The sequence below is a fragment of the Sander lucioperca genome, chromosome 14, assembly GCF_008315115.2.
Source record: "Sander lucioperca isolate FBNREF2018 chromosome 14, SLUC_FBN_1.2, whole genome shotgun sequence".
NCBI lineage: Eukaryota > Metazoa > Chordata > Actinopteri > Perciformes > Percidae > Sander > Sander lucioperca.
In genome coordinates this window covers 27,841,222-27,855,261 of record NC_050186.1, presented here as the reverse complement: position 1 = coordinate 27,855,261, position 14,040 = coordinate 27,841,222, and the positions used below count along the sequence as shown (strand labels likewise).

At 40.3% G+C, this 14,040-nt stretch overlaps 1 protein-coding gene across 7 annotated transcripts in view; it reads left to right on the top strand.

Annotated features, from left to right (window-relative positions):
- LOC116034850 (transcription factor 4) overlaps positions 1-14,040 on the top strand; it is a 321,332-nt gene that overhangs the window by 272,335 nt on the left and 34,957 nt on the right. For 6 of the 7 annotated variants that reach the window (XM_035991804.1, XM_031277607.2, XM_035991805.1 and 3 more), the window contains 3 exons: positions 5,023-5,128; positions 6,632-6,780; positions 7,541-7,688. In XM_035991804.1, the coding sequence (XP_035847697.1) occupies positions 5,023-5,128; positions 6,632-6,780; positions 7,541-7,688 (403 nt within the window). Of the gene's footprint in view, positions 1-4,871; positions 4,935-5,022; positions 5,129-6,631; positions 6,781-7,540; positions 7,689-14,040 lie in introns of those variants that run through there. The other variant, XM_031277610.1, reaches the window with a different exon arrangement.

Here is a 14,040-nt window from a genome sequence, read left to right as displayed (position 1 = left end):
GGGTGTGGTCATTAAAAAAAAAATGACACAAACCACACCTGAACACACCTAGCTGGGATGTTGGGTCTGATTTCACCCAACATCCCAGCTAGGTCCCTTCATGTGTGATTCGCGTCATTTTTTTTACAATTTTGTCTGTGTGTCATTTTCAAATAAAAGAACTAGCTTTCCAACCATTGAGGTCGCTGCAGCAATGCACAAGATATACTGCATGTAGCCTAGGGGCCCTATCTTGCACCCAGCGCAGCGCAAACCCCGACTCAAGTGTCTTTGCTAGTTTAAGACCGACACAGTTGTCAATTTCCCGTCCAGCGCCCGTGTCGTTTAAATAGCAAATGCACCTGCGCCCATGAGCGTGCTGGTCTTAGGTGTGTTCAGGTGCATTCTTGGCGTATTGCTATCTTGAGGCAGCAGGAAGTGATCGCGCCATCGACCAACAAAAACCTGGTCTAAAGTCAATAGCGCAGCATTTCATTGTTATTTTAGTGCATTAGTAAAATGCGCCTACGCTCGTGAACAGTGCGTGCACACTATGCTTGTTACACACACAGGGACGCACAGCAGCACACAAACATGCAAAAGATTACAAATAAAAATATGCACAATGTGGATTGAAGTGAAAAATGTACTCATTTCGAATCTACAAAGTTTTGTGTTTAATTGTGAATCTTTGTATATTCATGTGTATGATCCCTGTTGTGAAATGTTTGTATGCCCTGTATACGTGGAAAACATGTGTGAGATGTTAAATGCTAATGGGACAATGCTGAATGGAATCAATAAAAAAGTTAATTGAAAAAAAAAATAATAATAATAATATTACGGGGCAAATCCGCCATCATAACAGCAATGCGCCAAGGTCCAAACGCGCCTGGCTTTTAAAGATAATGGGAGATGACACTTTGAGTGGTTTATTGCATGTTACGCCCAAAACACACCTATGATTTAATGAAGACATTAAGTACAACCCTTCTGAACCATGCACCCAGAGCACGGACCCTTTTTTCTGCCGTCAAACTAACAAAAGTGGATTTGGACACGCCCTAAACGCACCTGTGCCATGCGCTTCACGCCGTGCGCTTAGATCGTTAAAATAGGGCCCTTAGTGCTTGTAGCCTAGGTGTTGTCTTCCCTTGAACCATGAACAGAATCCTAATCCCTCCTAATCCCTCCTATTCCTCACACTGATGTTTGTTTGTCATATTCTCGTCCTGATCCCTTGTTCCTTTCCTGAGAAGCAGAGGGGCTCACTTAAAGCATGTTGCAGAGTGCATTGCCAGGGGGCTTGCTGGAGGAAAGACATCAAGGGAAGACAACATACTAACACTGTGTGTCAGCTTATATATCTTCTTGTTCCGTCTATTTGCACACCTATTTGCTGCAGGAAAGTTTGAAAGTTGCGAGAGTCATATTCCTTTTCAGATTCACAATTCAGATTTTTTCTTTCCCCTCAGAAAGCTGAAAGCTTCAGCAGAGTGACGAGCTTTCAGTGATATGAAGAAAAAAAAAGTCTTTGTTTGACAGAAACCGTTTTAGACTGTTTTCTGTTTTTAATAATTTCTCTCAGGGAGTGAGGGAAGTGAGATGATGCTTTTTTTATAATGCCCCCAAGTGTTTGTTTTTTTCTTTGATTTCTTCTGTCTGTGTTTTATCATCCAATTTTTCCTCTTCTACCACATCTGTGTTCTGTCCATATGCAAATACTCTAAAGTTAACAAAGCAAGCCATGTCTTTTTTCGGGAGGTGGGGGGGGAGATCGGGGTAGATTAGGTGTAGCTGTGGAGCGGGACTTTCGTTTTGATGTGAATCAGTGGGGGACATAGAGAGAAAGAAGAGCGCTTTCAACAGCTGTTCCAGGGTTTGCGTCATGCGGCGCGAGCTAGCGTCATGGCTGAGTGTTCGCACGCTATACACACACACGCGCACGCACGCACACACACACACACACACACACACACACACACGCACACAGAGAGGCATGCTGTGGGGACCCCCAGTCGAAGGCATGACCAAACACAGACATTGTGTTCTCATGCAGCCACTGTGTTGCTGAGGAAGGACGTCACCTGTTTGGAGTGCTGACAGGCTGCTGGTTCTGCTCTCAGTCTCACGTTTTACTGCGTGTTTGCTGCATGGCTGCTGTTGTTCCTCTGAGAGGAGGCTCGCACGAAATCACTGCGTTGTTCCTCTTTTAGTCATCAAACTAGTCTGAATGAGAGAAGGGCTGATAGGAAATGTGCTGTGGCTGTTGTATTAGGAAATACATGTACTCTATATATCGACGATGTTCCACTTCCGGGATTGTTCAGGTGCCGCCGGAAATTCCGCCGGATGTCCCTCACTTTTGGCCGAATGTCCCTCACCTTCCGCTTTCTTCATGTTGGCATTCTAAACTCTGGTGGATTCATGAGGACTATGGTTAACTGCTCCTCAGATCTCTGCAGGGTAAATCCAGACAGCTAGCTAGACTATCTGTCCAGTCTGAGTTTTCTGTCGCACGACTAAAACAACTTTTGAACATACACATGTTCCACCAAAACAAGTTCCTTGGGGGGAATCGAAAATCATATGTATCGTGATTTTTCCTAAAATCAATATACTATATTTTATTTTTGAACCAATGATTAACCTAACTATATCCTGTTTACACGGGACCGCCGGCGGTAACTATATCTGTTTCCAGCAAAATAGACAGAAAGCAGAAAATGCAGAAAGTACATGTTATGTACTTCTTTACGAATGAAGTAAATGTCAGACAGACTGACTGACATGTGATGTGCATTCTTTGTAGAAAACAATTAGTTTTTAGAAAATGTCTCATGATATATTGTCTCTGGATGTGTATTAATCAACTTTTAATTTTGTTAAAGAAGGAAAAGAAAATCCCAATACTCTAAACTATCAAATCGCAATACTTCTAGAATCACAATAAATGAAAATTGCAATACAAATTCGAATTGGCACCCATGTATCGTGAAAGAATCGAATCGGGGCAAAAGCATGTGGTCCCAGCCCTATTAGCAGCATAAGTGCTAGGTACTGTGTGCAATTGATGTGGTTACCATCACAACCTTTGTAGTTTTTATGTTGGGGATTGACAGAGCTTAAGTGCACAGAAAACATTTTTACATAATAAAAAAAGTTTTATATATATGTATGTAGGCCTAATTTTTTACGCATTTTAAAAAGTTTTAGTTTTGACATTATTTCATGCTAATACACACACATATTCATCTTATTTGTAGAAATTAAAAACATGAAATATATTTTTTACCCTTTTTAAGTTCCAAAATGTCATAATTTTAGCAAACTGTAAAACAAAAATAATTCATAAGCTTGACACAAATATGAATTGATTTACAAGCTTATTTTAAATACTTTTAAGTAACAACAAATAAGCAATTTCTTTCAAAATTAAAGTAAATATACATAACAATTTGTTGAACTCATTCATAAAATGAGTGTAAATAGAACACATTTCTTCTTTTTCTTACAAAAATAAGAAAGTGATGAAGAATGGCATACTTGTGTGTATTATTAAACACTGATTATGTTGAAAGTTAGACAAAGTTCCCAGAGAGGCTGCCGTTTTCCTTCCGGTTCGAAAATGAAAAGCAAAGACCAGCGACGGATCTGCTGTGTTGATCCACACCGTTAGACATTTCTGTAATATCTACAGTTAGTTACTACATACCACCCAGTAAAACACTGTAAACTCTTTTACAGTATTTTACCGTGGGTACCAATGCATACCGTGTGTCATGTCTCGTCCCTGTATCAAGTTTCTGTGTTTAGTTTCTTTCATGTTTTCTGTTAGTTTTCTATTTCCTGTTTTATTTTGTAGTCTCTCTGTTCTCCCATGTGTTGTCTTGTTTTACTTCCTGTCTTCTACTTTCCCGCCTGTGTGATTACCTGTCCCTGCCCTCATGTGTTGCACCTGTGTCTCATTATCTCCCCTGTCTTGTGTATTTAATGCTGCGTTCCAGACACAATTTTTATCCCATAAGTTAAGACTTCAAGTCACAACTCGCGACTTGGTAGCGTTCCAGGCAAAGTCACGACAAACCCTTCTGCGGCTCTGGTCAACGTAAGCTAGCGGCTACCCAACGTTGACGTTAGCTAGTGCTAGCTGATACTAGCGATTTCTAGTCGGCGACATATTTTGGGCTTCATTTAATAAACATAACCTGTAGTAGTACACAATTGTATGTGTATTGTTTTGATTACAATGTGTGGAATTACTTTACGTTGCCTATTTATGTCTATTTATTTCTATATTTCACCGTTAATCACCGGTGTCTGTACAGCATCAACAGGGGTCGCCATTGTTGTTTATGTGTGTGTGACGTCAAAAACTGTAACTGGGAGCTCACGGGTAGTAAGTTACGGGTTTGACTGCCGTTCCAGGGCACTTTCACGGGTAGAAGGTTGTGAAAACACGGGTTACGAGTTGCCTGGAACACAGCATAAGTTCAGTCTTTTCTTTACTCCGGTGCGAGATCGTCTGCTTCCATGTGTTCAGCATTTGAGCGTTTTTCCCTGTGTCCTGTATTCATGAGTTTCTGTCTTCCCTTCGATTTTGACCATTGCCTGTTTTTTTTTGGATTTCCCTTTGCCTGTTGTTTACTGGACACTGTTGCTTGTAGTTTTATTAGCGTGCTTATAAAACATTTATATTTTACTCACCTGAGTCATGCAGTCGTGGGTCCATTCTCTGGTGTGCATGATATAATGGGGATTTTGGTCGACGTCAAACACTGTATACAGAGATTTACTGTATTTAAAAAAAAAATTGAAATAAGTTACTGTCTTTATGTAAATGTTTGAGTCTGATGTGTGCGTTACCAAGCAAAGACATCCATCATCTGTTGCAGCCCATACTGGAAATGACTTGTCAGAAGCTGCTTCCTGTTGGGCCTCAAGTTGTTTTGGCTGTGAGTCTCTGATGAGAACACGTTGAGCTTTGATCAGCGGGCAGTTTCTCTGAATGACGTTGTGTGTTTTCTGTGTTTTGTGTTGCAGGTGTACGCTCCGTCTGCCAGTACAGCAGACTACAACAGGGACTCACCGGGTTATCCCTCCTCCAAACCTCCCAGCGCTGGCTTCCCAAGCTCATTCTTCATGCCAGGTACACACACACACGCGCACACACACACACACACACACACAGACAGACACACACTAGGGCTCCACGATGTGAGGAAAGCATGCAATATGCGATTATGTTGTCGAATATTGCGATAACGACATTAGTTGCTCAGTTCTGCTGCTTTCAGTTTTCTGCTAAAATACAACTAATTGCTTGTTGAATTTGAAAAAAAAATGAAAGGAAGTCATTTCCCACATTCGTTTATTGATCAAATTGAACGTTGTAGTAAATGTAAAAGGCACCACTAAAAAGGGAACAACAGTCACATTTTAAAGTGCAGTTTTCTACTGATATTGTCTTTCAACTAACACAAAAACAGTGTCTTTCGCGATGTGTTTATTGTGCCAGTTGATATGGCGATGACAATGAAAAAACAATATATTGTGCAGCCCTAACACACACACACGTACGCACACACACACAAATGCACGCACACACGCACACACACACACACACACACACACACAGATGCTGTGAAACATTTTCTTATACCAATATCACACAATTTGAGTTGTGTATTGTATTAGTTATTGTAACAGCTGCCCAGATAAGGTATGCATCTTTTTGTTGGAGAAAACAATACAGACAACAAGTAGTTGCTGGCAAACCTAACGTTCGTTCACACCAAATGTGAAGGAGCAACATTGTGCAGAGCAAAATGTAGTGTGTGGCTGCGTTCTCCCGATGGTCAAAACGGGTCTAGTAGGCATGCATTGGCAGAAGGTGGAAATCACGAGAGTGCCAAGATAACTTTAAGCATCTCTGAACTCTAGAAGATGTCTCTCTGAAATGTAGCGGAGCAGAAGTAGAAAGTGGCATGAAAAGAAAAGACTCAAGTAAAGTACTTCAAATATGTACTTAAGTACAGTACTTGAGTAAATGGTGCATAAGTACTTAGTTACATTCAGCCACTGGTCACAGCAGAGAGAAACCCTAGTATGTTTTTACTGGGGATGTTCCTATACCGATACCAGTATCGGAAAAGCCTCCGATACGGCCTAACATGTTGGTATTGGTATCGGAAAGTACTGGACTTTATGCAGCGATCCGATACCACATCATTTAGACCTGAAGAAAATCTACTTGAACGTAGTTTATTTATGTTCTTTTTTCGTTATGACGAACTGGAATATAAAAAACAACCCAATACGTGGTTAGTAGTAAACAGCTGTTAAAACATAGTCAAATATATGTGTTTTTCAAAACACTGGTACCGGATCGGTACTCTGTATCAGCCAAAACACAAGTTCAGTTATTGGAATCGGTATCTGGAAGCAAAAAATTGTATCGGACAATCTCTAGCTTTTACTGTGCCTGATCTCAAACCAGCACATCACATGTACATCCCTCTCTCTCTCTCTCTCTCTCTCTCTCTCTCTCTCTGTCTCTCTATCTGTCGCTCTCTCAATTCAATTCAATCAATTCAATTCATTGAATTAATGAAATTCTCTGTCTCGCTCTCTCTCTGTGTCTCCCTATCAGACGGTCACCACAGTGGCGATCATTGGAGCAGCAGTAGTAGCAGTATGAGCCAGCAGGGTTACCACGGCAGCATGTTGGGGGGCGGGAACTCGGCCCACGGCCCCGCCCAGAGCTCCTCCTACTGCGGGATTCACCCTCACGACAGATTGGTGAGCAGAGCTGTCAATCACACACCTGGGATACTTTCCTTTCCTTTTCCTTTCTTTTCTTTTTTTTTTTTTTTTTACACTCAAATCAAAATTTTAGGCCTTAAAAAGTCTCAAATTCGAAAAAAAAAAAAAAGTATTGTCTTTTAGGTCTTAAATAATTTTCAACAGGTCTTCATTTCCCTACATCAATGTAACACTACATCTAATGCTTATTGAAATGTTCCCGCAGCGCTTTGGAATGTTTTTTTTTTTTATTTTTTATTCTGTGGTGTTGTAGTGCTTGTAAGTCCAAATACAATTCACTGTGTTACGACTACAAATGAGACCCAGCAGCCAATCTAGAGACCAGTCCTATAATTCCAATCAGGAAATCGGGGAAATTGTCTCAGACGATGTTTCCGGACTCTAACATCTGAATCTTTTATGATTTTATGATATAGGTCTTAAATTTGCTGTGGTTACTGACAGTTATGAATCTAAAATCAAAGCCTGGTGAAGTCAGTAGTCTGACATCTAATCATATATTATATTACATGACAATTGTACACAAATGTAAAGCTGTAAATATGTCAAAGGTCACTATATGGTAATTCCTTCAAATGAATAAGAGCTTTGTGTAATTTTACAATAAAAGAGGCTTCGTGGTTATCGCCACTTCTGTTTTGTGTATCCTCTTCGTAGGTAGTGTTTACTGTTTTGCGGTAGTTTATCCTTGTCTTGTTAAACTCAGTTTCATGTAGTTCTGTCCATGTCTCTGCAGAGCTACCCGTCACACTCGTCTGCAGATATCAGCTCCAGCCTTCCTCCTATGTCCAGCTTCCACCGAGGGGGAGGGAGCGGTGGCGGGGGCAATCACTACAGCACCGCCTCTTGCACCGCTTCCACCAACGGCACAGAAAGCATCATGGGTAAGACACCGGTGTCCATTTGTATCTTGAAGAAAAGTGTAGTGGCTATTGCGTTTCAAAGTTATAGCCACTGCCCCAGGAATAGAAGAGTGATTTTAACGCACCTGTAGAAATATATCTTTTATGATCCTACCAAAACGTTGTAGGCTAATGTAGCATGTGCGTGAATCAGGGAAAAATAAATAATACCGATGGTTTCTTAAATGATATCAAATAAGATGAAATAGGATGACTTCTTGGTTTAAAAACTGTGTTTGGTCTCAACTAAAGCTAGGACTCCAAAAACATTCCACTCTTGTTTCCAACTTCTCTTTATTAACTATACCACACCCACAATTACTATGGTGTGGGCGATTTGCCAATCGGTGGCCTAGCTGTCAATCAAAATCAGTGGATCAGAACTATATCCAAAATATAGGCAGTCTTGAAATGATAGCTATTGTTCTTTAAATATAAAGAAAAACTGCTATTTTGGCTCCTATAAAATGGTTATCAAGAAATGGTGCAGTTGCTTTTTAAAATTGAGTTGCAATTCTATTTTTGGATAATAGACGCTTGCTGAACTGAGCTACTTCCTGTCAAGATTTAGCCCCACCTACTATGCTCACAGACTATGTCAACATCTAGTAGATGGATTACCATGGAATTTTGTACAAAAAATCATATCCCCAGAAGATGATTCCCCCCGATTTTGGTGATGCCCAAATTTTTCTTCTAGCGCAACCATGAGATTGAGTTTTTCAGTTTTTAGCGAAATGTCTCGACACCTATTGAATGGATTGACACTTCCAGACATCCGTGTCCCATTCAGGATAACCTGTAATCACTTCGGTGATCTCCTGACTTTCTCTCTAGCGCCATCTGTCTTTGGTTCATGACCAAATACATAAAAACGAATGGCATTTCTCTTAATGTCAGCTGTATTTTTTTGTTTAGTGCTAATTAGCAAATGTTAGCATGCACACGCACTGAACTAAGATTGCTAACAAGATAAACAAGTTACCTGCTAAACCTCAGCATGTTAGCATTGTCATTGTAAGCATGTTAGCATGCTGACAGTAGCTCAAAGCACAGAAGCACAGCCTGCTAGTATGGCTGCAGACTCGTGTTTATCTATTAATAGTATGTGACCACTGGTGTGTGGCCACATGTTCATGTCAAGGCGTATTTGACTTGTTTGAATGCCTATAGACAAATCATTTTTTGCATACATGTGTGTCAGAGCTGTAGACGTAAGACTTCAGACTTGGACCTGGGTCAGACTTAGGTCACAACAATGAGGACTTGACGCTTGACTTGGATTTGACTCCTGACTTGGACTTGACTTTGACACTGCACTTACTTAACACTTGACTGGACTTTTGCTAAAGACGTAAACAAGCTCTGCTGTGTGTAAGCTTTCACTCTTGTCATAGTCTCGCATTGCCAGACCTTCCTCCACAGCACTGCAGAGGAGGGTCTGGCTAGTCCACACAGCATATTGGGATGGGAGAAAAACGTGCTCTGGTTTATTGGCATTTCTTTAAACCAATCACAATCTTCTTGGGCAGCGCTAGGTGCGGCACGGAGCAACAGTGCCTCTGCAAAATAGCCTCAGGAAGGAACTTGTTTTGGTGGAACATGTGTACGTGTGTTGTGCAACAGAAAACTCAGATTGGACAGATAGTCTAGCTAGCTGTCTGGATTTACCCTGCAGAGATCTGAGGAGCAGTTCACCATAGTCCTCATAGATCCACCGGAGTTTAGAATGCCAACACAAAGAAAGCAGAAGGTGACGGACATCCGGCCGAAATGAAAGACATCCAGCAGACTTTTTGGCGGCTCCTGAACAATCACGGAAGTGCAACGTTGTGGATATAGACTACTCTTATCATAAATCTATCTATAGCAACTTTTACTCATTGTTTGGGAGTAGACAAGATTATACAACTGTAAAAGTAACTGATCAGTTTGATGTTGTCATCCTGGAGTGATGACTTGGATGCACTCGCTGTGTTTGTGTTTCAACCTTGGAATAATCCACAGATGAACAACTCGCAGTTACCACTTGAAAGACAACATAACTGGCTCTTTCTAGTCAGAAGACCTCGTTTTTATTTACTGCAAATTAACTTGTTATAAGTGTCAGTGATTAGACTCAGAAGGTTTAAAGCACTTAAAAACTAAGGGGAGAAGGCAGGAGGTAGGAAAACTGAAAAACTGTTGTACTCCATTTTGGCGTAACCTTGACATCCCTGAGACACACACACACACACACGCACACACACACACACACACACACACACACACACACACACACACACACACACACACACACACACACACACACACACACACACAGCATGCCATATGTACCCCATGCTTTCAGTCCCATAGAACAAATAGGAAAGCAATAAGAAACAGATTGAAAGTTTGTTTTCATGGGAAGACACTGACCACATTCCACAAAGATATCACACACACAAACACACACACACACGAGCCCGCGCAGATGAGTGTAAACACAACATGAAGCTAATAAAAACCATGACGCTGTTGTTTAAATATAAAGTCATGAAACACGTGTGTGTGCGCACATGAACCCTTAAACACGGATGCACAGTGTTTACAGACGTTTCTCTGGCAGTTGGTGAACAGCAACTACAGTACTATGGATTCATGTCAGTTACAATTGATTTGGAAAATATAATTTTCTTATCAACAAAACGTCAGCTCTCGGTGCCTGCTTGCTAGCTCAACAGTGTTGGACGTGTCTATATTGTGGGGAAAAGGAAAGTGACTGGAACACATTGAAGTGGATTAATACCACAGGAGTGGATACAAAGCATTTAGTGTAGCGCTGCAACAACTAGCCGTGTCTTTTCATTTATTGATATACTTTATACATGGACAATGTACAATAAATGAAGTGCACCAGATATAGCACAACTTGCTACCTTACATCTGTTGTCCCTGAGCATGTATATAACGCATATCTAACAATATAAAAATGATAAATTATCATAACATTCATAAATACACCTGTAGGACCGGCCAGAGCGTATCCATTTAAACACACATTCTAAGTAATGACAACAACATTGTTGGCGCGTCCACATGATACAAGCCTTCCGTGATTGCGCACAGCCCCCAACCCTCCTCCACACAGTTGCTAGTAGCCAAAGAGGACACGGAGGATTAAAAAAAACATGATGGACTCTTCAAAAGAGGTCATTATCTTTACTCGAGTTTCTGCACGCAAAAGTCGCCTGGGCGACAAAACTTTCTGAACATAGCGATACTGAGAAATACAGAGAGAGTTGTGTGGAGCTGATAGTCTTAGTTAGCTTTGTAGCAACTCATTTGGCAATGGCTTGAATGTAACAGACGTTCATTAATATCAGAAAGTTAAGTCTTTAAACCATTTTTTAACATTCATTTTAAACCGACTAAGAGTAATACATTCTCTATTATTTGGGATAACATCCACTGTTTTGTTGCTGTGACTGATAAAGCAGATTTTGTTGAGCAATGTTTTATATTACAGTCTCCCCTCGATGATGATCTTGTTTGTCTTGTTTCACTATAATCAATTAATTGATTAACTGTCGAACTGTCTTGATAATCAAGCGTTTTGGACTATTGGACGGACAAAACAAGACATCTGAAGATGCAACCCTGTCTCCTAAAAATTACATTTCTATACAACTAAACTGTATTCTCAATTACGTACCAAGGGAAACATATTTTCTTCCGGATTACGTTAGTACCAGCAACAGGCGCATGTTGTGAAACTATCGGCGTTTTAAACACGTGGTTAGCGTTGTGAATTGAAACAAAACTACTGTGTTAGGGTTAGGCAACAGAAATGCTTGGTTAGGTTTAGGCAAAAATCATGGTTTGGGTTCAAATAAGTACGTTTGTTAGGTAAGTTATGTACATAAGTTAAGTACGTTAGGTGCGGGACGTGCGTCACGTAAGTTAAGTATGTTACGTAAGTAAACTTAGTTTAAGTAAGTTTAAGTAAGTCAACGTTGACTTTTGGTTTCACGCTGGACACAAACAGTGGTCTCCTGGATACAATTCCTGTTTGTTTCCATCCACCCCAGCCTCGTCTCTATACAGCTTTGATAAGAATGGTATTTGTGATACGTCAAAAACAAACGTAATCCGGGAGAAAATACGTTTCCCTTGAAATGAAATTGAGAATGCAGTTTAGTTGTACAGTATGGGAACGTAAATGTTCGGAGACATGCTGAAAGAAGTCATATTGGACTCTAGAATTTTGTAAAAAATGTCACTGTTTTCTGATGTTTTATAGACCAAGTGTTTAATCAATTAACCGAGAAAATAACCAGCAGATTTATCGATAATGAAAAGAACTGTTAGTTGCAGCCATACTACAGTGGACATTTTGATCATTCTTTTCCAACGTGACAATTCATGTCCATTGTAAATGACATGAATCCAAACTCACCACAGCTGCTGATCTTTGTGAAGAAACACACTGTACATTTTTTCTTCCGTCCGCGGCATGTGAGCGTTTAATTTTTCAAAAGAGGGTGTAATATCATTTGAGGTCCAGCAGTATGTAATTTGAATAAAGTAGTCTTTAGATTTAGAACTAAAATGAGAAGGATTAGAGACCAAGGTTGCGTCCAAAATTCCATACTAACATGCTATTTAGTAGCAGTTAGTTAGTTTTAGTTACAAAAGTATCCCACAATGCAACGTGGTAGTAACGACAACATTCATGACAGACAAACGGGCAGAAACCAAGGAGCTCTATAACGTCAATAACGCTCTGATTTACATTTCTACATATTTAAATCTGCGATTTTGATACCTGCGACTGTTGGTCTAGTTATTTGCCTTTTTCAGTGATTTAAGCATTATCTGGTGATAAAGCTGAGGTCTGCAGGGGTTACCATGGTTACACGTCTCCCAACGGCAAGGAGACTCTCAGGAGGTGACGTTGAAAATTACAGCTTAGTGTGTCCGAAAAGATACACACTACTGTTTATTTACACAAAAGTATGTTGATCGAATGTATACATTGAGTATGTAGTGCAGAGTATGCAATCTTGGACGCAACCCAAGAATTCCATCCACAGCTTTGTTGTGCGTTCCAATGCACACTATTGGTGGGAAGGTGGTGAGGGATCATGTCCTCATCCACCACTGCAACTCCTACTTTTTTGCAATCCTTTTTTCTTTTCCATATATGCAAAAAAACAGGCAAACATATTTGTTTAGAAAATTACCAAAAAAAGAAAGCTTTATGTTTATTATTGTGCTGTTGATGGTCCCACTGTGCAATGCTAAGAGGAAGTTGAGGAGCTACTCACAGCTGCAAATAAAATAGTGGATAATGATGGCATAGCTCCAAGAAGAAGAAGAAAACATAAAATGTTCATTTCCTTTTTAGAACAAAAAGTTGAAGTACATTGATTACTTGTATACTAACTGCAAAAACGCAGTGCTATGAAAACTAGTAGTATGCAGGGCATACAACTAATATGGAATATGGAATTGGGATATGGCAAAGGAACTACAGATGGCAGATGTAACTGGATATTTACAGTAATGCCTGGAGAGTATATAAAGAAAGAACTAAAGAAATAAAAATAACCAAATGCATAAAAAATATAATAAAAAAAATAAATGTTACATAAAATGCAAACTTAAATAACTAGATGTTTGTCTTCTGAATGCTCTCCTCCTTTGCAGCTATAAGCTCTCATTTATGAAAAGAGATTTTCTCCTGCACATGTTCTAAATTATGCGTCAAGTCAGGATACGTGCGTGTGTGTGTGTGTGTGTGTGTGTGTGTGTGTGTGTGTGTGTGTGTGTGTGTGTGTGTGTGTGTGTGTGTGTGGCAGTAATCCCTTGGATGGTTTACTAGGCCAGTGGTATGGCGTGAGTGAGACATGAGGCTTTAACCCCAAAACATATGCTGCTTCCTGTCTCTCTCTATGTCTTCATCCCTATCTCTCTATATCTCTCTCTCTCTCTCTCTCTCTCTCTCTCTCTCTCTCTCTCTAACAGCTTAAAGAAGTCCCATCCTGCCAATTTTTGTAATGGATTCATTTGCCATGAAAGGATGTGTTTTGCTGTGTCTGTGTGACGTGCACGTTTTTAACTTGTGTGTGCGAGCGTAAACTTTCCATCTGGGATCTGCTATCAGGAGAGATGAGCTGTGAGCATGTCAGAGTCTCTCTGCTTCTTTGTGTGTGTGTGTGTGTGTGTGTGTGTGTGTGTGTGTGTGTGTGTGTGTGGGCGCTCATCTGGTCCTGTGAGGTCACTTCCTTCCTCTCTGGCCTCAGTGCTTTTCGAGTGTGTGAAACAGATTTAGTTGTTTTGAAGTCCAGCA